Below are 25,458 nucleotides of genomic sequence, written 5' to 3' on the forward strand. Positions count from 1 at the left end.
CGTCACTGGGCCTGCAGTAAACAGTGAGAGCGCCGCTGCCTTCTCAAACAGCTGATCGGCTGGGGTCCCGGGTGTCGGACCCCCACCGATCAGATGCTGATGATCTATCCAGAGGATAGATCATCAGTTTAAACAAACTACATAACCTCTTTAACTTTGTCTCAGTGATTTGAGGAATACGATATCCCGCTTTGGTGAGTGGCTCAACGGCGTGAGGAGTCTTACAGGCAGGCAGTGCTCCTCTGGATGTCTGGGAAGAAAGGGATGCAAATGAGCTCTAAATAAGCTCTGCCTCTGATGCCACCAGATGTAAAGCAGCTATCCTGTATGTCAATTTTTGACCCTTTAAATAGGCCTTGGCACATAACTCGGAAATAAGCCAGCATCTCATCTGCAGACAGCTCATCTGCCCCATCAGTGCAGAGCAGAGAATACTGGCTTAACTGGGTGAGAGGCCTAGGTCAGGATTGGTATACATGATAAAAGACATTTGCTGAAGTGAGACAACCCCTTTAACTACTGTGATATTTGGTCTTAGACAGACAACAGATAAAGTTGAAAGTGACTTAAAGTACAGTACCTATTAACAAATTCAAATAAAAAAAACTTCTGAACATGTGAATGGTTGGGTCCTCTATTGTAAAAGATAACTGAAATTGTAAAGAGTTTTATAGCTGAAACCTCGAAGAAGCTTTGACTTCACCAGGTTATTTTGTGTGGACCACAATAGTATGTCCCACTAAGAGAAACAGCATTCCTGCCAGCAGAGAAAAAAATATTCCAAATGGTGCCAGCATGAAGGACCAGCCGTAGCGAATGTCCGCAGTGTAACCTGGGCAATCTTGTTGTTTCATGTCCTGGTAACTCCTCACATCAGACACGCTCTGAACCCAGATGACATGCATCACCACCACAAGTGTGAAAAATATACCTGAAAAAAAAATTGAAACATTGAGATGAATTACTTTGTAATGTATTATATTCTCTATGGTTGTGATATAGTATTCTGTCATTTGCTGGGCCTAGTCTTTCACAAATGCAGTAGCCTTCAAAAAGCGGTTACTAACTTAAGGGAGGAAAGATTATATATAACAAAGATTCCAAACCGGTGGCTCTCCAGTTGTTGCAAAATTACAACTCTTATCATGCCCTGTCAACCTGTGGGTTATGAGAGCATGATGGGAGTTGTAGTAACACAACAGGTGGAGAGCCACAGCTTCAAGATCACGGATTTATACTATAAAGATAACATATAGCAATAAAACAAGAGATAGATATAGGATTTTCCTCTTCTAGTTAGGCTGTGTTCACACTACCAGGATGACAAGCACAGTGTGGCAGTTTTCAAACAGATCCCAATGAATCCTGTAGGATCCAATTGACTAACAATAGGTCTTTCAGGTTTCCATTTGGGATTATGTTTTTTTTTACCAAGAAAAGAAGCAGCAGGCAATGCTTATCTTATAAAAAGCTGGACATGGATGGAATAGAATACATTGCCAGTGTGAACAGACTTACTGAAATACAGTGAAACATTTTTGAGACATTGCTTTAAAAAGTAGTCTTGTAGGAGTGGGGTCTTCTCAAAGAAGATGACCAGTATGTGAAATACATGGTGGAACAGAAAATCTGTCATAGGAAATATGGTCCACAGAGGTGGTCTTTTGGAGAGGTTTCAATGTATATATTCAGTTTTCTTCTGATGTCCAATCTGACTGGCTATGCAATGCTTTATCGTCTGTATTGCTGCATAATTAGTCATAGTTATCATTCAAGGGTAGGAAAGCTGGTTGACATCTTCTGTGAGGGCTGTTATGTTGACCATGCTGGTTGACACCTAACATTCATATTATTAGATATAACCGTCATCCTTGGTGAAATTACTACCATTACAGAATCATTCTGGATGGTTTAATAGAAATGGTCCGTTAGAAATCCCGAATGAAAGTTATGTTATACTAGAAAACAATATGGAAGGATGATAAACCACATACAGTATCCGCAGTCATACATTAAAGCTCAAACATGAAAAAGAATAAAAGGGTATCTAAAGGCGTCTCTGGCAGACTAAATATGTGTTTAGAGAAATATGTGTTTTATTAAATATATAAATATGAATGTGTCCGTCAACAGCCCTTTGATACAATATTCTTGAAGTTTAATACCATCACTATTAATTAAAATTGATATTTAGAAGAAAGCAATCAACTGTACTTTGAGAACAGACATTGCAGAGGAAGTATAAAATATTTGGGGGAGGGGTAGAAATCTTTAATGAGAATGGCTTTTAAGTAAATTTCTTTTCATATGAATTAGCAAGTTTCCTTCTTAAAAAAATAAAAAAATAAAAAATACATCACTAACTGCAAAGGTTTTCTTCCTGTCATGCCAGAGTTAGTGGAAACATGTCTAATGAGCCGAGACCCCAAAAAGATGTTGACATTTGATTAAAAAGGCCTAAGATGTAAACAGATAATTCATTAATGATCTTTCATGAAATGTTAAAGACTTTAATAAAGTAATGAGAGTGAACTTTAAGTCCTCAGTTTTAAAATCAATGTGTCACTTTCTGCTCTGTTTAGTTTCAAGGCATTTATATTTCATGAGCCTCTAATGTACATAGTGACATTGGTAAGTTAAGGAAACATTCACGAAAGGCATTTATGTTCACATTGAAATCCAGGAAACAAACTATAAAGTGATGGTAGAATAAATTATAATTAGACTAGGTTTACTAAAATCTGAATGACTATGGTTAACTATGGTTTCACATACAATTGTCTTGCGAAAATTAGTGGAACTGGACAGTGTAAAACAGTAATATTGGCTCTAATCATTGGGGCTAATCATTGGGAACGAACAATGGCAGTTCACAATCATTGCCCATTAAACATGCCACCAGTCACCCAACAAACAGGCAAACACTCTTTTTTGGGGCGGCTGCATCTTTTATTCTTCATTTGTTGGCAGCATATTGGCCTGTGTAAAAAAGGGATGTGCTGCCGACAAAAGAAAACCGTACCCATGCTAAAGATAATTGCTGCATCTAAATGCAGGTAACAAGTACCAATCCATGTACAGTGGATATAAAAAGTCTACACACCCCTGTTAAAATGTCAGGTTTCTGTGTTGTAAAAAAATTAGACAAAGATAAATCATTTCAGAACTTTTTCCACCTTTAATGTGACCTATAAGGCTACTTTCACACGAGCGTTCGGGTGTCCGCTCGTGCGCTCCGTTTGAAGGGGCTCACGAGCGGCCCCGAACGCATCCGTCTGGCCCTAATGCATTCTCAGTGGAGGCGGATCCACTGAGAATGCATCCGCCTGCCAGCGCTCAGCCTCCGCTCCGCTCAGTGAGCGGACACCTGAACGCTGCTTGCAGCGTTCGGGTGTCCGCCTGGCCGTGCAGAGGCGAGCGGATCCGTCCAGACTTATAATGGAAGTCAATGGGGACGGATCCGCTTGAAGATGACACCATATGGCTCAATCTTCAAGCGGATCCGTTCCCCATTGACTTTCAATGTAAAGTCTGAACGGATCCGCTCAGGCTACTTTCTGACTTAGAAAATTTTCTAAGTAATAATGCAGACGGATCCGTTCTGAACGGATGCAAACGTCTGCATTATCGGAGCGGATCCGTCTGATGAAACATCAGACGGATCCGCTCCGAACGCTCGTGTGAAAGTAGCCTAAACTGTACCACTCAATTGAAAAATAAACTGAAATCTTTTAGGTGGAGGGAAGAAAACAAAAAAACTTTAATAATGTGGTAGCATCTTATAACTGGGGATGTAGCTGTGTTCAGAATTAAGCAATCACATTCAAAATCATGTTAAATAGGAGTCAGCATACACCTGCCATCATTTAAAGTGCCTCTGATTAACCCCAAATAAAGTTCAGCTGCTCTAGTTGGTCTTTACTGAAATTTTCTTAGTCGCATCCCACAGCAAAAGCCATGGTCCACAGAGAGCTTCCAAAACATCAGAGGGATCTCATTGTTAAAAGGTATCAGCCAGGAGAAGGGTACAAAAGAATTTCCAAGGCATTAGATATACCATGGAACACAGTGAAGTGGAGAAAATATGGCACAACAGTGACATTACCAAGAACTGGACGTCCCTCCAAAATTTTATGAAAAGACGAGAAGAAAACTGGTCTGGGAGGCTACCAAGAGGCCTACAGCAACATGAAAGGAGCTGCAGGAATATCTGGCAAGTACTGGCTATGTGGTACATGTGACAACAATCTCCCGTATTCTTCATATGTCTGGGCTATGGAGTAGAGTTGCAAGACGAAAGCCTTTTCTTACGAAGAAAAACATCCAAGCCAGGCTACATTTGCAAAAACACATCTGAAGTCTCCCAAAAGCATGTGGGAAAAGGTGTTATGGTCTGATGAAACCAAGGTTGAACTTTTTGGCCATAATTCCAAAAGATGTTTTGCCCAAAAACAACACTGCACATCACCAAAAGAACACCATCCCCACAGTGAAGCATGGTGGTGGCAGCATCATGCTTTGGGGCTGTTTTTCTTCAGCTGGAACTGGGGCCTTAGTTAAGCTAGAGGGAATTATGAACAGTTCCAAATACCAGTCAATATTGGCACAAAACCTTCAGGCTTCTGCTAGAAAGCTGAACATGAAGAGGAACTTACATAGAAACATAGAAACATAGAATGTGTCGGCAGATAAGAACCATTTGGCCCATCTAGTCTGCCCAATATACTGAATACTATGGATAGCCCCCGGCCCTATCTTATATGAAGGATGGCCTTATGCCTATCCCATGCATGCTTAAACCCCTTCACTGTATTTGCAGCTACCACTTCTGCAGGAAGGCTATTCCATGCATCCACTACTCTCTCAGTAAAGTAATACTTCCTTATATTACTTTTAAACCTTTGCCCCTCTAATTTAAAACTGTGTCCTCTTGTGGTAGTTTTTCTTCTTTTAAATATGCTCTCTTCCTTTACCGAGTTGATTCCCTTTATGTATTTAAAAGTTATAGAAAGTTATAACTTCATCTTTCAGCATGACCACGACCCAAAGCATACATCCAAATCAGCAAAGGAATGGCTTCACCAGAAGAAGATTAAAGTTTTGGAATGGCCCCGCCAGAGCCCAGACCTGAATCCGATTAAAAATCTGTGGGGTGATCTGAAGAGGGCTGTGCACAGGAGATGCCCTCGCAATCTGACAGATTCGGAGTGTTTTTGCAAAGAAGAGTGGGCAAATCTTGCCAAGTCAAAATGTGCCATGCCGATAAACTCATACCCAAAAAGACTGTTTGAGTGCTGTAATAAAATCCAAAGGTGCTTCAACAAAGTATTAGTTTATACAACCTATGCAACCATATTATTTTATTTTTATATTTTTTCTTCCCTTTACCTAAAAGGTTTCAGTTTGTTTTTCAATTGAGTTGTACAGTTTATAGGTCACATTAGAGGTGGAAAAAGTTCTGAAATGATTTATCTTTGTATCATTTTTTTTACATCACAGAAACCTGACATTTTAACAGGGGTGTGTAGACTTTTTATATCCACTGTACATTATTGCGGCCTTACTGACTCTTACAATGTCTTTTTATTCCATTTGTCATCTACAAAAAAAAAAATCATCTATTATAACTTATCAACTGTTCAGTCAGAGTCAGTCTAAGGGCTTATGCACACAGCAAATGTGCAAAGAGCCCAATGGCTGCATGCGGAGTCCTGTACTTTGGGGTTGCAGGCACCCTGTGTGGTGTCTCTGAAGAAAGCATATTAAAGGGAATTTGTCAGCTCCGAAACACCCCCCAAACTAGAGTAAGAGGTGAATAGTGTAGGTGATGCTGAGTCAGACTATGTAATTTTTATCCTCATAGTCACTGACTCTGTGCTCCCACAAACCAGTTGTAAGATGCATCGAGAGGACTCCTCTTTGAGTCCTCTCCATTATGTGAATGAGCACCGGAGTCCTCTCAATGCATTTTACTGCAGTGAGTCAGAATGCAAGCGAATATGAAGATAAAAATTACATAACCGGACTCTACGTCACTTACACTATACAACACTTAGGCCTCTTGCACACGACCGTTGTTTTATTCCGTGTCCGTTGTTCCGTTTTTCGTGATTTTCTGCGGACCCATTGACTTTCAATGGGACCGTGAAAAAACGCGGAGGCACACAAGATTGTTATCCACGTCCTCGGGTCCGTGTCCGTTTTTTTTCCCTATCATTTGCATGGCAAACTTGACTTAGACTTCTTTTGACTTTCCTTCATGTCTGGTGATCCTCCAAAAATAAAGGAAGACACACGGAAACAAAAACGGAAACGGATCACGGAACAATGGAACCCCATTTTGCGGAACGGAACACAACAACGGTCGTGTGCATGAGGCCTTACTCTTTGGAGAGTGTTCCAGAGCTGACAGATTCCTTTTAAGCACCATATTGCTTTTAGGAGAGAATACCTATGAAATAGTGGATGCAGCATTTCTGACACTATTTGCATGCTCAGTCACTCTCCTCGCAGCCAGGTGTCTGCATACATAGTAATCCTCTGTTCACTGAGACATAGCTTTCTGCAGGTAAGAGAGTCGTTTTTTCCTTGCTGTTCTTCAGTGAACACACGGCATGCAGCTATTTCTATTAGCTAGTCTGCAGTGAAAAGAGGATCATTATGCAGAGACCTGGCTTTGGAGATAGTGACTGAGCATGCCTGACCACCAGCACTCAGCTCAGCAGATGGACATCAGGCACAATGACATACACTTTGAACACCAGGTAAGTGAATGCAATAACTCTTAACATTATGTAAATACCAAATTTGCTTCATTTTTTTTACGATCTATAAAATGAATATGACATATAATGGTGGGAAAGCCCCTCAAGTTCCAAAGAACTATTTGTCACCTAACGCCACATCAGAATACATCTACATGATAGAATCAGAATATGGAAATTGCTCCCAGAAAGTCATACTCTTTCCATTTTAACAGCAACGCAAAGTTAATATTATTCTAGTTTAAATAAAATGATTTGTCTGAGGGAATTAAGTTTCTTCTTGTGGAGACCTCCAAGTTGGCCAGGCAATGCTCCCTGGGATATGGATATGTAAATAAGCTCTTATCCAAAAGGACAAAAGCTTGCTCTCTAGTGCCACCTATTCAATGGCTGCCCTATAGGTCAATGTATGTCCCCTTACAACTGGCCTTGGAACATGATCATGGAATAGAAGCTAATACCAGTATCATTTCCAGAAGAAAAAGACCCATCTGCAGATAGATGTTTCTGTGTTTTATGTGGAGGTTCATGTACTCAGCTTAAAGTCGCTGACATAAACTGCGTACTCTATCTGCATCTGACTAAAAAAAGGACATTAAGGAGGAGCAATATGAGGAGAGGTTGTCAGCCAGCTGCTCTCAGCCAGTCAGCATTCCTGAAACAGTTGTCAGCTAAATGACTGTCTATAGGAGCTGCACAAAGTGCTTCCCAAATGCCCTTTATTTGGATGTAAGCACAGTATACAGTTTCTCATGAGAGAAGTACGGTACTTTGACAGCTATTTCCTCAACATTTGCTAATATACCTTGGTAAATCAGGCTTTATTGCCCTGATTGATCATGTCTTCACTCCAGAATTCTAGCTTCAAAAAGTCACAAAATGTGGCTTTTGCGACTTTTTGGACTTTTTTTTTCCACAAAAAGTTTGCAAATTTTTGCATGTTTACACCACTCACTCCAGGTTTGAAATCGGAGTTGGAAAGTGGGTGCGGTCAGCTATATTACTGAGTTTCACTTAAAATTTATCACTGATACTTTTTTAAAATGTCGCAAAAATTGTTGCAATCTCACTCCAGGAGGAGGATGGAGTAGGAAAACTGGAGGAGCTTTTCTAGACAAAAGTGTTCGTTTAAGGGTGCATTTACATAAACATGGTTTGGTTCCGCATCTGAGCCGCATTTCTTTGTGGCTCGGATGCGGACCCATTCACTTCAATGGGGCCACAAAAGATGCAGACAGAACTCCGTGTGCTGTCCGCATCCGTTGCTCCATTCCGTGGGCCTGCAAAAATTATAGATCATGTCCTATTCTTGTCCGTTTTGCAAACGAGAATAGTAATTTCTATAATGGGCTGCCCGTTCCGTTCCACAAATTGTGGAGGGCACAAGGGCGGCATCCGAGTTTTGCAGATCCACAATTTGAGGACCGCAAAACACGGCACGTTCATGTGCATGAGCCCTAAGAATGAGATAAATTTATCAAGCAACCTGTGACCTGTGATTAGATAAATGTGGCATAAAGTACGCCATCGCAAACTCAAGCAAAACTGACTTTAAATATTACATTTGATGATAAATTCACCCCACATATCATATACACTGCCTGTCCAAAAAAAAAGTCGCCACCTGGATTTACCTAAGCAAATAGTTATGAGCCTCCTATTGGATAATTGCTGCATGGGCGATTATCTTTCAGCTGGCAAAAAGTTATTTAACCCCAACTGGTGCAATGAGTTGCTTCTCATTTCTTAAACAACCATGTCTTGTGGTCATGGAAAAGATGTTAGTCTGTTTGAGAAGGGTCAAATCATTGGCATGCATCAAGCAGAGAAAACATCTAAGGAGATTGCAGAAACTACTAAAATTGGGTTAAGAACTGTCCAACGCATTATTAAAAACTGGAAGGATAGTGGGGACCCATCGTATTCGAGGAAGAAATGTGGCGGGAAAAAAATCCTGAATGATCGTGATCGGCAATCACTGAAACGTTTGGTGAAATGAAATTGAAGAAAAACAACAGTAGAACTCAGGGCTATGTTTAATAGTGAAAGTAAGAGCATTTCCACACGCACAATGCGAAGGGAACTCAAGGGATTGGGACTGTACAGTTTTGTAGCCGTAAGAAAAACAACTAATCAGTGAGGCAAACCAGAAAAAAGGCTTCAATTTGCTAGGGAGCATAAAGATTGGACTCTGGAGCAATGGAAGAAGGTCATGTGGTCTGATGAGTCCAGATTTTCCCTTTTCCAGAGTGCTGGGCGCATCAGGATAAGAGGCAGATGAAGTGATGCACCCATCATGCCTAGTGCCTACTGTACAAGCCTGTGGGGGCAGTGCTATGGTCTGGGGTTGCTGCAGTTGGTCAGGTCTAGGTTCAGCAACAGTATGTGCTCCAAGAATGAGGTCAGCTGACTACCTGAACATACTGAATGACCAGGTTATTCCATCAATGGAGTTTTTCTTCCCTGATGGCACGGACATATTCCAAGATGACAATGCCAGGATTCATCGTGCTCAAATTGTGAAAGAGTGGTTCAGGGAGCATGAGACATCATTGTCACACATGGATTGGCCACCACAGAGTCCAGACCTTAACCCAATTGAGAATCTTTGGAATGTGCTGGAGAAGTCTTTGCGCAGCATTTAGACTCTACCATCATTAATGCAAGATCTTGGTGAAAAATTAATGCAACACTGGATGGAATTAAATCTTGTGACATTGCAGAAGCTTATCGAAACAATGCCACAGCGAATGTGTGCCGTAATCAAAGCTAAAGGCAGTCCAACGAAATATTTTTGGTGGCAACTTTTTTTTGGACAGGCAGTGTATATTGATATAAGATCAAGGATAAGATACAAGAAAGCTTCATTGTATGAACAGAAATGTAAAGGAGATAATGAGATGCTTCAAATAGAAATTCACTTAAATAGGAAGGAGGCGTTCCACTGAAGTCGGTGGCTGCAATGTCGGTGTTGAGCAGGTAAACAGTGAACAGTGCTGCATTCTCTTCAAACAGCTGATCGGCAGGAGTCCCGGCAGTTAGCCCGCAGCTGATCTGATATTGATGACCAATCTTGAGGGTAGGTCATCAATATAAAAAAGAGGACAACCTCTTTAACCGGGCCACTACTGTTTATAAAGATCCAAAGAGGAAGGGGAGAGTTTACTGTTATAAGTGTGAGGATTGCATGTATTTATTCTGCTGAAGGTGGGGGCTATTCTTATTAAATCGCCAGCCTACATTCTCTGTTAGTCCCACATGTGCACTGTTGTAATACAGAGTATGTGTAATATACTGGAGTGTCAGTACGTTGCAGAGCATCTCCACACAGTGATTTAAAGATAATTAAGCAGATAATTAGACAGCATCATTGTTGTCACTTGCCAGTTGCCTTCTTTCAATATGTCATAAGCATCCTGGTAATTAGGTACAACACCACAGGGGGTGAACCAAATGCAATTTAAGGACATTCAAGAGACCAGTCAATGTCAGATTCCAGACAAGAATCTGACATTGCTCCAATTAATCTAAAAAAACAAAAAACAGGCAACTTTACAAACAGTCTTGATTAAAAGTATTCTACCGTTTTGGGTATACAGCTCCTAAACATACTTATGTACACTAAGTTGATGCAGCTATTGCTGGTTGCAGACTTTAAAAGCACCCTTTGTAGCCTGATCCTGCAATCAAGCAGAACTTGCCTTGCTAACCTTCCCTCGAGCACTGTAGAGGCATTTGCATTCAGGGCAGGTTAAAGATCTGTAGAATGATATGCATAAGGCTTCTTGCGGTCCCCTTGCTGTCCGGACGGATCCAGACCCATTCAACTTGAATGGGTCTGTGATCCGTCCATTTCCACAAAAAGATAGAACAAGATCTATTTTTTTGCGGAACGGAAGCACGGTTCCGTTCCATGATTCCATTCCGCACCGCATCTCCGGATTTGCAGACCCATTCAACTAAATGGGTTCGCATCCGTGATGCGGAATGCACACGGCCGGTGCCCCGTGTATTGCGGAACTGTCGTATGCGGCCATGTGCAAGAGGCCTAACAGTACACATGAGGCAGTAAAGTATAGCATGTGTTATGTACTCATCAGACTTTCTTACCAGCGGTGATAAAAAGGCCACCTCCTGCTTTATAAAGTTTATAGTTGACAAAAGGCGCTGCACAGATGATGATGAAGCCTCCAGCTACTACTGTGACCACACCAAGAAGCATGAAGATGTTCCAAAATCCTCGATATACTAAAATGAAAGGATGAAATATATCAGAAAACATCATTTTTAAATGCAGCTGAGAAGAAAAAACTGCATATCAGTTAGTAGAAAGCATTTTTTCTGCCCAAGAAAACCGACACGTGTAACGCTAGGAGGCAAACAGAATTTTTTTATAGCAATGCATTATCCATAAGACCTCATTTATACAAATGATTAAAATGTGGTTGAAATGTGGAAAGGATAATTTGGCTTCAGTTATCTGTATATCTATGTCTATAGTGGATGCTTTGACTTATTTGACTTATTAAACTTTAATAAAACTCAACAAAAACTTTGACTCAGACGCATGGGAAAGTATAAAATAAACTAAACCCTTAGTGAACTGGGATGGCCAATTTGTGGTCGGGTACTGCGTGGCTGTACAAGCCGCAACGGGCTCCAGTTAACAAGTTAGGACTAAGTTGGTATTAGCTGTGCGACACCAGCAAAAATGCCCGGCCATTAACAATGAAGACCGGCTAAACAATGCTGTCCAAATTAGTTCATTGGTAGGTTGTACGATCATCTCCAACAGTACGGGAGACAACCTACTCCACAGGTAGAAAGTAGACAGTATATAAAATCAAAGCGTTCCACTCTGCTGTAGCATCATAGTTTAAAGAGGAACTTTCACTGGTTCCGACATTACAATATTAGTACCAGGCAGTGTTGTTGGGCATTTTCATACATATACAATATTATCTAATGACATTATAATCAAAATTAATGCCCATCTCATTGCCTTTAAGAATAAGATTCAGCCTGAACCAAAGTTTTGTTACATGGCTGAAAAAACCAAGATGAGTTCATGGCAAGTTCAGTTTATATATAATAATAATAATTGTGAACATAGATGGACATTGTATTTAAAAGTCATTACCAAAGATATGAGACCATCTGGTAAGGAGTATGCCAACTCCCTAAAAACATGTCTGTCTAAAGGGGACAAGGTTACTTGATAAGGACTCATGTCCGTATCACACACCTGGTGTATGAGGTTCAATTTATATATTCATAATTATATATATATCTCTGCATGGTATATTTAGTTTACAATATATGTTAATCAATAATTCATATAATGTGTTATCTATGTGTAACAATGTATCGATTTATATATATGTCATACTATGTATTTACCATTTAGAAGGTACAGAAACAACTCAGTAAGTTTAAGTTAATTGGATTTCAAAACAATAGTTATTCATGGGAGTAGAAGGGAGGAGCTAGCAGGAGAAAAGAGGAAGCTAGTGGAGGAGAAGTGGAGGTCTATCAAGATGGAAGCCGTAATGAGACGCGCTATGATGGACCACCCAGCTTTCCTAGGAGCAGAAGTGAGATTCCTGTTAGGACTTGGTAAGAGACACAGAAAATGATATTTCATTTTATTAAGACTAATTTGATAGTGTGGGTGAAATTATACCATCTAGATTGGCGAATAAATAAATGATTAAATAAATTGATTATCTCCATATTGAGATGTAGTCTTAGGATATTATGAGGCTTCATTCTACCTGCAGAAGAATCTAGACTCATAATCTAGCAAAGCATTAAATGATTGCTTTTATATATATATATTGATAGAACATTCTTCGCCAAGCTAAGTGATGGATTCCCACCGGAAAGACGTCAAGTCCTTCCCATTTTAAGATCCTAGATCCCTGTTATTTGTCTTAATATTCTTACCAAAGTTATATCCTTGGATGGATTTGCCCATCTTGAAGTCATGTGATGTGTAGTTGGTTAGGGGGGGGGCAGAATGTATTCAGCATTCTATATTGATGTCTAGGATTAGACATGCCCGTCCTGATATCATGAGGTTTTCTCTGAACAGAAGTAATGTATATAACTTATGTTCCTACTTTGATATCCTAACCTAATAATAGCTTGGTTATAATGTGACAAGTTATTTCCACTCACATGTATTGTTAAGCTTGTAATGCTTTATATTAACGCTATATATATTTATTTGCATGTATCATTGTGTTTATTACTTATATATGTTTATAACCTTGTAACCAATAAATCTGCATATTTTTATAATACCTGTGTATCATTGTATAATGCAGAACTACATTTTATCATTAACGTCATCTCACGTCAAAAAGAGCTTATTTATCTGAGGAAATAGTCGGACTCAGATGTGAATTGTATCAATTCGGTTGTCTACAATTCACCAGGTCATGATTTTAAGAATTTATGACAAATTTCATAAATTTTATTTTTTTATGGTTAATAATTTTTATGACCATAATTAATAATTCTTAATTGAATTATTACCACCCGACAGTGTAGGGCATGACCAGTAGATGTGTGTGCACGAATATTTTTTCAGATACGCTGTGCCCCCCCGTACAGGGAGAAGGAGACAGAAGTGAGCTGCCCAATTGTAGCAGAGAGCGTCACAGCCAGGGGGGAAAAAAAAAGCTCACCTTCTTCCTAGGTGTGACGCGCTCTGCTGCGATTGGGCACCTCACAGCCAAGGAGAAGGAGACGCCCCCTGAGAAATATGGCCGTCTCCTCCTCCCTGTACCGATGCTATCATTTAGCATACAGGGCAGCAAAAGAGAACGGGGCACATCGAGTGGAACGGAGCAGCTCATCTGAAAAAAAAATTGTGCATGGACATCTACTGATCATATACTACACTGCCAGGTATTAATATTGTAATGTCAGGACCAGTGAAAGGTCCTCTTTAAACAGTACAATGATGTAAAGCGCTGCTTGATACAATATTCCAATTACTCTGTTGCAATGGATGTTATTCTAGAACAGACTTTGGGGGGGTCTTTTATCAAAGACTGGCATTTTACGTTGGTTTTTGATAGCCCCTGTGCTGCCGAAGGATGCGCCTAATTTCTGACAAGGCGCAGACCTCATCGGAAATTAATCGAATCCTCCAACAGTCAGTGTGCCTAGACTGAAATCTACTCCAGCCCTTCTTGAGAAGATTTCAATTGTCTTTTATGCCAGGAAACTAGTATAAATGATGAATGATGAATTAGCCAGGACTGAAGGTCAGGTCATAGCAGATGCAAAAGACTGATAAACATCCACTCATATGCCTTTTATTCAGTAGGGGCCGCTTAGTATTCTAAGGGTGAACTGCAACATGTGAACTCAAGGCAAATGTACTGATCCCCTGGGGGACAGAGGGGTAAAACTTAACATTTAATATAGGTAATTCTAAAATAAGTGGACACTAGAGGATGGGCCTCTGTAACAAACAGCATGAAAACAGCCCTAGGGGCCTAGACTAAACATACACAAACAGTATGGGAAAGATGGTTTAAATAAACAAGAACGTTCTCACCCAGGTGTAGATGTAGACTAGGGGTTCTCTCAGACGTTGTTGAGGATAGAGACGGACCTGTGATGGTGGATCACCATACTGGAAGGTACCAGGCGTATGTGCCCCTTTGCGTTGTTGGGTAACAGGGTGGTTTAACCCTAGACAACCCTAAGTAAGGGACAGGGGCTAGTACGCCCTACCTATCTACACAAGGAACTTGACCCGCAAGGGGCGTCCCCGTCCGGATGCCTGACCCTGTAAGGGTGGAATCCCTAATAAACCCTATGAGGGTGCTCCCTACGTGTCACGTTTCAATTCGTGAGAGAAAATCATCAGGGGAGAAAAATGGAAATACCAAGGCTATGGATGGGGCTTGTATAACCAAAAAGAGATGGTAGAGGAGGGGATGTGAGGGTCAGTCAATGTCAAAATAGGACAAAGGTGTGTAGTCAGTCGGACATAGACACACAGAGTGACCGCAACAAAAACCTCCTGTTTAGGGTATAGGTGCACCAGTGGGTGACATCTATAGAGGACAGAAAATGACCACAGGATAATCAAAATTCAAAGGGGGGCTGACAGCGCAAATGAGGATCGGAAGCGGGCTAAAAATACGGTCGTGTGCATGGGGCCTAAGGTAGAGAATCCCTTTACATGTAGCCTGGTTTACAATATATTTAGTATAAAGAAAACAGGATTTCTATACATACCAACTGCAGAATGATACGCTGTGGAGTTATGGTCGTCTCTGGTCCTTGGAAATGGAGAAAGGTAGGCATGTGTGCAGTTCTTAGTTGGAGCTTGATTGGCTGCAGAAAAGAACCACTACAATAAGGCCTTCACAATAAATAATAGTTTACCTTTGGTTATTTCTAGGTTCTTCTAAAATTTCCTGTAAGCAATAAATAATCAGTAACGAACAATCAGTAAAGAGGAATATTCCAGCAGTCCTATAAAGGGCTGTTCATACTGGAATTTTCATGTGTATTCCGCGCCAAAATCTGCATGAAATCCATATGCAATCCACATCCAATGCATGTGAATGGGGGTTGTGCAAACCCGTTCACATGCATAGGAAAATTTCCATGTGGATTTCTGCCATTTTTCTCCTCCACCAGAATAAATCATGTCACTTATTTTGGGCAGAAAACACAAGGCTAGGATTGCTTTCACGGTCAGTGTTTTGTCAGTGATTTCCATCAGTGACTGTAAGACAAAAACAGGAGCAGAGGCTACACAATGATAAGGTAACAGGCTGTTCACGTCTTATTTTTGCAGTAAGTCAAACGGATTCGTTTGTAAACAGAAAAAACTTATAGAAACGTATGGCTTGACGTACCCATAGACTAAATTTGGTCAAACATAGATCGTTGTATGTAGTACATTGCAATGAATAGAAGACGAATGGATATGTAAGACAATATATTTTTATCTGTTAAACGTATTCGTATTTTACTCCATCATATAAAGACCATTAAAATCAACAATGGGTCAGAATTCAGACTGGTCCGAATGCTATGCGTTCACTACATGCATCGAATCTGGATGGAAAACTCGCTCGTGTCAAAGAGTCTTGTCCGCGATTTGTGGCTCGTAAAATGGAAATAATTGTGTGCTAGCCTGCCCCCTTCCCCACCTACGTCACGCCCCTTTTTTAGACCTTGCGTGAGCAGAGAAAAGTTGCAGATTCAGCCGCAAATCCCCTTTGAGACCAAAACTGCAACAGATATACACCAAAAATTGGCTTATATCTAATAAATGACTCATTAGATGTATAGAGTTGCTGGAGAAAAATTAATATAAGATGCTACTAAAATAAAATTTCAACCTTAGCACTAAGTAAGATAGAAATAAAAAACACGCACAAAATACAAATATAAAAATAACAAATAAAGACGCCTATATTTTTATACCTGTTGTAACTGATCTACAATTAATAAGCATGTTTAAAGAGAACCTGTCACCATGACAATGCAATTGGCATGTTATCGAGCAAGAGGAGCTCAGCAGATTGATATATACCAGTATTTTTTAAGAAATGATTCCATAAAACTTGTAATTTGTATATTTATATCTCTGCTCTTTCTCAACTCAAGACCAGTACCGTCTAAAACCATCAGCGACTAACAGTTATCTATGTATACACACTTACACAGAGAATGCTATCAATCACTGATAACACCTCCCCTGTGTACAACTATAAGTGACTGACATCTATGTATACACACTTACACAGAGAATGCTATCAATCACTGATAACACCTCCCCTGTGTACAACTATAAGTGACTGACATCTATGTATACACACTTACACAGAGAATGCAATCACTGATAATACCTCCCCTATGTACATCAGTAACTGACAGCTATCTCTGTATACACACTTACATAGTGATTGCTAGTATCAATCACTGATAACACCTCCCCTGTATACAACTATCAGTGTCTGACAGCTATCTATGTATACACACTTACACAGAGAATGCTATCAATCACTGAGAACACCTCCCCCGTGTACAACTATCAGTGACTGACAGCTATCTCTGTACACACACTTACATAGAGAGTATTATCAATCAATGACAACACCTCCCCTGTGTACAACTATCAGTGACTGACATCTACTGTATGTATACAAACACTTACACAGAGAATGCTATCTCTGATAACACCTTCCCTGTATACAACTATCAGTGACTGATAGCTATCTATGTATTATGGGGGTTTAGCTCTATCTCCAGGGTCTCAGTAACAGAATTCTCGCTGACAACCATGTTGATTGTCCAAACAGTGCATTTATTTTTGACACCAGCACCAACAAACACGGTACAAAATGAAAACCTGCCCGTCTGAGCTCTACCTAAACATATAACATAAATCCCTGACTCACCAATACAGAGCGCAGCTCACACACTGTCTCTGGTGCGGCTTTCTCAGCCAGTAGTCCACCAGCCCCCAGGCTGTAGCATGGTCAGTCAAGACTAACTCCCAGCCTCATGGTCTCTCAGCCTTGTCCAGCTGAGACCACACTCACAGAGCCTCCAGCAGGACTGGTTTTACAACTCCTTTTCTCCTTTCCCAGACTGGGAGACACACCCAAGTCCAGCAACAGGATTAAATACCATCCCTGGACATGGGCATGATCCAAAATCCCGGACTGGAGCATGGGGAACAGGCACCCACCCAACACATTGCCTGTTCCCAGTAAAAGCCCGCCCTGGACTACCTGGAGCCAGCTAAGCTAAGTAGCTTGGTGTCCACCAACTAGCTTAGTGGCCACCTATATCTAGGGCCTTTACTCCACCAAGGCCAGGCCCCTTGGTGACACACTCCTGGTGCAAACAACACACCTTTTTCATGCTTCTCCGGGACTTTACTGCACCCATCACTATTCACATTGCCACAGTATACACACTTACACATAGAATTATATCACTGATAACACCTCCCCCATGTACAGTTATCAGTGACTGACAGCTATCTCTGTATACACACTTACACAGAGAATGCTATCAATCACTGATAACACCTCCCTCCTTGTACAACTATCAGTGACTGACAGCTATCTCTGTACTCACACTTACATAGAGAGTGTTATCAATCAATGACAACACCTCCCCTGTGTACAACTATCAGTGACTGACATCTATTATGATACACACTTACACAGAGAATGATATCACAGATAACACCTCTTCTGTATACAGCTATCAGTGACTGACAGCTATCTATGTATACACACACAGAGAAGCTATCAATTCACTGATAACACCTCCCCTGTGTACAGCTATCAGTGACAGACAGCTATCTCTGTATACACACACTGACACAGTGAGAGGTTTAGTCTGGGAAAACAGGTATTTTACTCTCATCATGTGCTGGCTGGGCTGATTAAATACAGCCAGGGTAAGGTCAAATACCGGAGCGTATTTTAAGTGCTGGTCCGGGTTTTTGCAGCACCTGGCTGTCCTTAAATAGGCAACTGGCTCAGAAGCGAGGTCTCTGTGTTTGGATCTGGGTGTCACAGGGCGCCGGCGACGCGATCTTTCCTGTGCTGCGCCGCCGGCGTCCTGCCTCTCTCCCTGAGCGACAACGCACGCGGGCGTCCCCGTCTCCAAGTAACAGGGTGCGGAGCGGACCCGACCGCGCTCCTGCTGTCTGTGCACTCAGGCTGAGCACCGAGCTGGCCACTCGGTCTCGGCTTCTGTGTCTGAGCGGGTCATGTGACGCTGGCCATGTCATAGGACCTTAGCTTTTCAACTATTTATAACAGGCAGCCTGCTGGCCACAGGTTGCCTGAGATTTTGGTCTTGTGCCTAACTGCTACTACTCAGTGCTTCTGATACTCTGGATTTTGACCCTTGGCTTTTGTTCATGACCCGAACCTCGTCCTGCCTTTGTGTACTGACGTGACCTCCAGGTTTGACCCTCGCTTGTACTCTGACCCGTCCTTGCAATTCCTTGTTACTGACGTTACCTCCAGGTTTGACCCTCTGGCTTGTACTCTGACTCCGTCCTTGCTATTCCTTGGTACTTACGTAACATCCTGGTTTGACCCTAGGCGTGTTGGTTACCGTCCTTGTTACCCCTGTTCGCCTACGTAAGTGTTTATCTCTGGCATTTCAGTATTGCTCCTGACACTTTACGTGACTTCGGATCCATCTGCAGGGTTCCCTCCTACTGCCTCTGCCTGGCTATATTCTGTCTCTGTCCCGCTCTGCCTCTCTGCACTTATAGAGGTTAGGGACCATCTCCCAGTTTACGCCCCTTTAGGACGGGTAGTGTAAGTAGCAGGGACAGAGGCGTGGGTGGCAGCTAGTGGGTGCACTTCCTCTTCCCCACTCCCTAGTTCATGACACTGGGAGCCTTGTATCTGGATGAAGGCTTGCTACCTGTTTGGCGTGAAAACAGGTTGGTGCTGCTATGCTCAAGAACTCTTTGAGGCAGAATAGCCGCATGGTGTGAATTACCACTAACACCCGCAAGTGACTTTTTGCTTGTTTATTACTGCTTGTTTTGTCACTTACCTAAAGTGTGAATAAAACACTGAACTGTTTGATCCAAAGAACTTGTTTTTGTCTCTATACTGCGTCCGCTAATCCTGTCTACCAGAGCAAAACCCCACAACACTTACACAGAGAATGCTATCAATCACTGATAACACTTCCCTGTGTACAACTATCAGTGAATGACAGCTATCTCTGTATACACACTTACACAGAGAATGCTATTAATCATTGAAAACACCTCCCCGTGGACAACTATCAGTGACTGACAGCTATCTCTGTATACACCTCCCCCGAGTACACCTGAAGTCAGAAAAAGACAAGTCTTAGGCCCCTTTCACACAGACCAGTTTTCCGCGCGGGTGCAATGCGTGAGGTTGAACGCATTGCACCCGCACTGAATCCGGACCCATTCACTTCAATGGGGCTGTGCAGATACGGTGGTTTTCACTCATCACTTGTGCTTGCGTGAAAATCGCAGCATGTTCTATATTTTCACTCAACGCAGGCCCCATAGAAATGAATGAGCTGCGTGAAAATCACAAGCATCCACAAGCAAGTGTGGATGCGTGCGATTTTCACCATGTTTGCTATGAGATGATAGGGATGAGCAACCCCGGACCCCATTAAAGTAAATTCACTGTATGGTTATAAGCAAAAATATTAGCATTCTTAATACAGAATGCTTACTGAAATGTCGATTGAGGGGTTAAAAAATAAAAATAAATTAACTCACCTTATCCACTTGATCGTGCAGCCGATCAATGTCTTCTTTCAGGACCTGCAAAAGGACCTTTGATGACTTAATCGCGCTCACCACGTGGTGAGCGTGGGTGACATCAGCGCAGGTAGAAGATAGAAGGATCTGCTATCTTCATTCAGCAGGACCTGCGCTGACGTCACCGCGCTCACCACGTGGTGAGCGCAATTATGTCAAAGGTCCTTTTGCAGGTCCTGAAAGAAGAAGAAAGAAGACGATGCCGGCTGCGCGATCAAGTGGATAAGGTGAGTTAATTTTATTTATTTTTTTAACCCCTCAATCAACATTTTTGTAAGCATTCTGTATTAGGAATGCTATTATTTTCCCTTATAACTATGGTATCTGGAAAAATAATAAAATCTACAGAAAACCTAACCCAAACTCGAACTTTAGTGAAGTCCAGGTCTGGGTACCACATTCAGTTTTTTATCACGCTCGTGCAAAACGCATTGCACCTGCACGATAAAAACTGAACAACGCAACGCAATCACAGACAAAACTGATTGAAATGGCGTGCGCACTTGCGTGGGTTTCCCGCAATGCACACGCGACGCATCTGGAGCAAATATCAGTCTGCTCAGTTTCTCTTCTATAATATGCTGCCTGCAGATTGCACTATCGCGGTGATAGGTCCTGTTTAAAAGGTTTGTCCAGTGTTATGTACATAGATCACAAACACTACATTAGAAAAAGTTCAGCAACTTTCTAGTAAGCCTGGTGGTTACCATAATTGCATTCATTTAATTACATTTTAACATCTCTTTTAGCTGTCTGCAAATTGAAATATGATTTAGACCAAGAGCATAAAACCCTTGCCTGATTTCTGAGAACAAAAAACAACCTGCACACCTGTCAGTTTCATGTAATCAGGACAAGTTTTCAAACAGTAAGGGTCCATTCACACATCCGTGTGTGTTTTGCGGATCCACGGATCCGCAAAACACGGAGAGCGGCAATGTGCGTTCCGCATTTTGCGGACCGCACATTACCGGCACTAAGAGAATATGCCTATTCTTGTTCGCTATTGCGGACAAGAATAGGACATGTTCTATTATTTTCAGGATCGAAATTGCGGACCCGGAAGTGTGGGTCCGCAATTCCAGATCGGGGCCGCACGTCCTGCGGCCCCATAGAAATGTATGGGTCGGCAATTCCGTTTCACAAAATGCGGAATGGAATTGCGGATGTGTGAATGGAGCCTAAATGAGGATGCCCTCACTCACTGACAGCAATCAGAGATGTTGAAAATGATAAGGAATTTAATGTTTAATGCTTTGTACTGTTAAAAAAAGTAAAACGAATCTACAATAGTAATACTTCTTAATACTATTACTAATTAATTATGTAATTATGGTTAGGGTTATACCTTTCTTCCTAAAGATCTTTTGCTAAAACATTTCAATAAAAAAAAAATAATAATAATAACTTCCTAAAAATACAGTAAAATTATCTGATTATATCTAGGGATGAGTGAATTTCATGTTATGAAATTCGTTTGCGCTTCATGTGGTGGTAAAAGCAGAATTGCGTTATGGATTCCGTTACCAAGGACCATAACAATTCTATGACGCAATGCATAGCGGAATGCCATTCCATTATTCATTCCGTCATAATAGAAGTCTATGGCCTGCATAAAGGATCCGTCCCGTTTCCGTTATGCAGGAGAGGACTCCCCTGCATAACAGAAACGGGACGGATCCGTTATGCAGGCCATAGACTTCTATTATGACGGAATGAATAACGGAATGCATCTTAAGGCATTCCGTTATGCATTCCGTCATAGAATTGCGTTATGGTCCTTGGTAACGGAATCCATAACGCAATTCTGCTTTTACAACCAAACAAAGAGCAAACAAAAATGTCAAAATATGAAATTCGCTCATCTCTAATTATATCATTTACTTGCTATAACTCAAAAACCGGTACTAATAATATCTCCCAATTTGGGCTGCACACGCAGAATAAATCACTTGCAAGGACTGAACCAGGGTTAAGGTATTTAAAGGGCGTGTCACAACTGTAATAAGTTCAATACATACAAATGGTTAATATCGGTATAATATAACTAAAAGAATATCTATTGACTATGTATCTTACTGATCCAAAAAGCTGCCATGGTGTTATTATCCGATACTATATCCCCATTAAACCAGCATCTCCAAAAGAAACCTTCATGATGCAGAATGACTGGGTCAACAACCTATGGATGACATAGAAAGAAATTCACATGATAAATACACAGGTAGATGATGTTTATACTGCAATAATAAAGATGACAGAAGTCCATCCAGATGATAAAAATGACACTGACCCCTTCTGTTCGGTTTTTTGAGCATTTTTCAATCTCCCTGGCAAGTAGCCAATAGTCTGATCCAAATGCCACCAAAAGAACTAAAATTCCCAAAGCACCAAAAAGACCACCAAAAAATATCCCAATGCTGAGCTTCATGCTTGCTGCGGGTGTAACAGATTTTTTAACATAAACAATCCCTTCTAGATAAGCTTTTCCTCTTCTGGTTGGTATGTACTATCTCCCCGAGCAGTTTGCAGGCAACTAACTAGTAGAGTGAAATACGGGCAAGGGCTTCTATTTTCGGACCTTGATGAAGCAGCTCTGCTATGTTGCTATGACAGGGAGGGTCCAGTCCAAAATAACTGACCTTTTTGAGGAGTCAGGGGATGGCATGAAGGCTAGTTTCACTTCATCTACTAGTAGAACATATCACAGCACAAACTGTACCCTTCATTGTTTGTTAAACTGTTATATGATGACACAAAAGCTTTGTATTTCTAGTACAGTGCAATAGGGTTTGTGGGGTTTTCTCAAAAAATCATGCATTGCCTATCTATAGGATAAGTGATAAATAATGGATCACAGGGGTCCGACTGCTGTGAACCCCCAGCGATCCTGAGAATGAGAGATCCCCGAGTTCACTCTGTGAATGGAGTGATAGTGCACATGGGCCTATTCACTTTCAACTGTCCCACAGAAATATATAGAGAGATACACTACCACTACATTCAGAGGGGATTCAGGGACCCCTTGCTCTCAGTATCGAGGGTGGTCCTGGCGATCCGTTATATCCATTATATGCTGTTGATAGGTGATCATTTTCGAAGGATAACCATTTTTAAATAATGCACCAGGTTTTCCTGCAGGGCTATAAAACAATAACACATTGTAATGTGCCGAAGAGTTGTGCCAAATGACATTCTTTGCTCTGCTTACTATCTGTATATTATAGAGCTGTTGTTTACTTGCAGTTTTTACAGTTTCTCTGTTCTTAGGAGGCCTCATTTTAAAGGGGTACTCCCATCTTGCACATTTATGGCATATTCTCAAGCTATGTCATAAAAGTCTGATAGGTGTGGATCCCACTCCTCAGACCCATTACTACAGTATATTAACATACATCATAAAACACATAAGATCATTTATCTCTACTCCCTAACGCTCCCTCCCATTCCAATCATCTCACCCAGACGGCAAAAACTAGAACATGGCTCTCTTTGTGCCCAGCTTGGAATGAAAATGTGGCAGAACATGCATGGTTCTCTCCATTCAATAGCACTTTTTAAAATAGTCAAGCGCATTGACCTGATTGACTGTCTTGTGGATATGTTATAAATGTCCCAGAGGGGAAAACAGTCTATAACAACAAAAATAATGAACAGCCTACCTTCTTGTCAACCCCCACACATGTACGGTGGATGTCAGGTTTTTAAAGATGGCACCCGATCAGAAGCTGATAAGATACCATAGCCAACAGGTGCCTGCTGTTTTACACAGCAGACACCTGGAGGCAGAGTTAGTGATCGGCAATAACGCCAATCGATGAATTTTAAACCTTCAGATGCCGTGACCTGTCATTTGCGACCATGGCATTTGAGAGGTCTTTTCCTGTGAGCAGTTTGACTGCTTTGACAGCCGAATGCCCTCTGAAGACTCAGAGGCCTGTCATAGAAAAGTTTCTATAGGAGCGTACTGATTCTCACAAAGACTGCAATACTAAATCACTGCAGTCTATGGGAGAAATGATCAGACAATCACATGTTAAAGTCCCCTAGGGGGACTTAAGTGTATGAAAAATTAGAAGAAGTAGTAGGGTAGGGTTAGTCAAGCTGATTAAAACAATATCTTTCTTTTGTGTGTATGTTGAACAGCTACAGAGACATTTGCATTTATATGTTTGATGACACATTTTTTAACTTTTTTTTCCTACAAAGCAATCTATGGATAAGTGTCTAAAAAAAATCATATACAAAGCATGCTGCAATAAAAAAAAAACAAAAAAAACGGGGGCACAAAAAGCTAGGAAACTGCATACAAAAAAAATGCAGTATCTATTGGCCAGGATGTAACAGGATGAGCATTATGCACTGTGGGGATTCGCTCTGGTAGGCACGATAAGTGGACGCAGAACAGAGGCAAAAAAACTGTTTGTAAAGCAAAACTTCAGTGTTTATTCACACACAAGGCAATAAAGGAATTCAAGAGGAGCCTGGATGTATTTCTGGAACGTAATAATATTACAGGCTATAGCTACTAGAGAGGGGTCGTTGATCCAGGGAGTTATTCTGATGCCTGATTGGAGTCGGGAAGGAATTTTTTATTCCCCTAAAGTGGGGAAAATTGGCTTCTACCTCACAGGGTTTTTTTTTTGCCTTCCTCTGGATCAACTTGCAGGAAAACGGGCCGAACTGGATGGACAAATGTCTTTTTTCGGCCTTATGTACTATGTTACTATGTTATGTACTATGTTACTAAGGCAAAAACAAAGCGACATTTTTCAGTCTTGGTGTTAATTCACACAAAGGAAAGTCCACAGAACAAAAGAAATCACCTTGATGGCAGTGCAATCTCCAGCGATCCACAACAGGCTTTAGGGGACCTGTTTTTCCAGCGTGGGGCTCTCAGCCCTCTAGCACGGCACCAGGCCTCAGATCCCAAAACAGAGACACCTTGCTGCTAAGCCCAGCTGTCTCTTAAGGATAGCTAGGTGTTGTCAAAACCCGGACCGGCCCTTTAAATCCAGTCCGGTGTTTGACCCCACCTGGCTGCAAATCAGCCCAGCAGCACACACTGGGAGGAAAATACCTGTCCTCCCAGACCATACTCTTCACTGTGTCACATACCCCCCCCCCCCCCCTTTGTTCAACCCTGAGGGGGTGAACACTCGCCAGACAATGTACTCGGGACAGGGCATACGCGTTTCCCTGTAACCGGCCTGCCCTGTGTTCCACTGTAAGTTTAAAGTTTTGTAGGGAAAGGAACCATCGGGTGACCCAGGCATTTCTGTCTTTGGCCTGGCTCATCTACTTGAGAAGGGAGTTGTCGGTCATCAAGTGGAATTTTCTCCCCGACAAATGTAACAT

The 25,458-nt window shown here is 41.5% G+C and overlaps 1 protein-coding gene across 1 annotated transcript; it reads right to left on the reverse strand.

Annotated features, from left to right (window-relative positions):
- Window positions 1–394: 394 nt before the first annotated feature.
- TMEM182 (transmembrane protein 182) lies at window positions 395–22,638 on the reverse strand. The gene is made up of 5 exons (XM_040421962.1): window positions 22,394–22,638; window positions 22,180–22,282; window positions 15,027–15,125; window positions 10,875–11,012; window positions 395–931 (listed from the first exon to the last, which is right to left on the reverse strand). Exons 1-5 carry the CDS (start codon window positions 22,529–22,531, stop codon window positions 708–710), a joined length of 702 nt encoding a protein of 233 aa, XP_040277896.1. The 5' UTR covers window positions 22,532–22,638; the 3' UTR covers window positions 395–707.
- Between the last annotated feature and the right edge of the window lie 2,820 nt (window positions 22,639–25,458).

Source organism: Bufo bufo, chromosome 3 (assembly GCF_905171765.1).
Source record: "Bufo bufo chromosome 3, aBufBuf1.1, whole genome shotgun sequence".
NCBI lineage: Eukaryota > Metazoa > Chordata > Amphibia > Anura > Bufonidae > Bufo > Bufo bufo.

What these genes read in the sequence shown, in the direction of transcription:
- TMEM182 (XM_040421962.1), bottom strand. Translation starts at nt 22,531, where the DNA reads ATGAAGCTCAGCATTGGGATATTTTTTGGTGGTCTTTTTGGTGCTTTG. An exon ending in CATGGCAGCTTTTTGGATCA is followed by an intron (nt 15,126 to 22,179) that starts GTAAGATACATA and finishes TCTTTTCTGCAG; the next exon opens with CCAATCAAGCTCCAACTAAG. An exon ending in AGCGTATCATTCTGCAGTTG is followed by an intron (nt 11,013 to 15,026) that starts GTATGTATAGAA and finishes CTTTCATTTTAG; the next exon opens with TATATCGAGGATTTTGGAAC.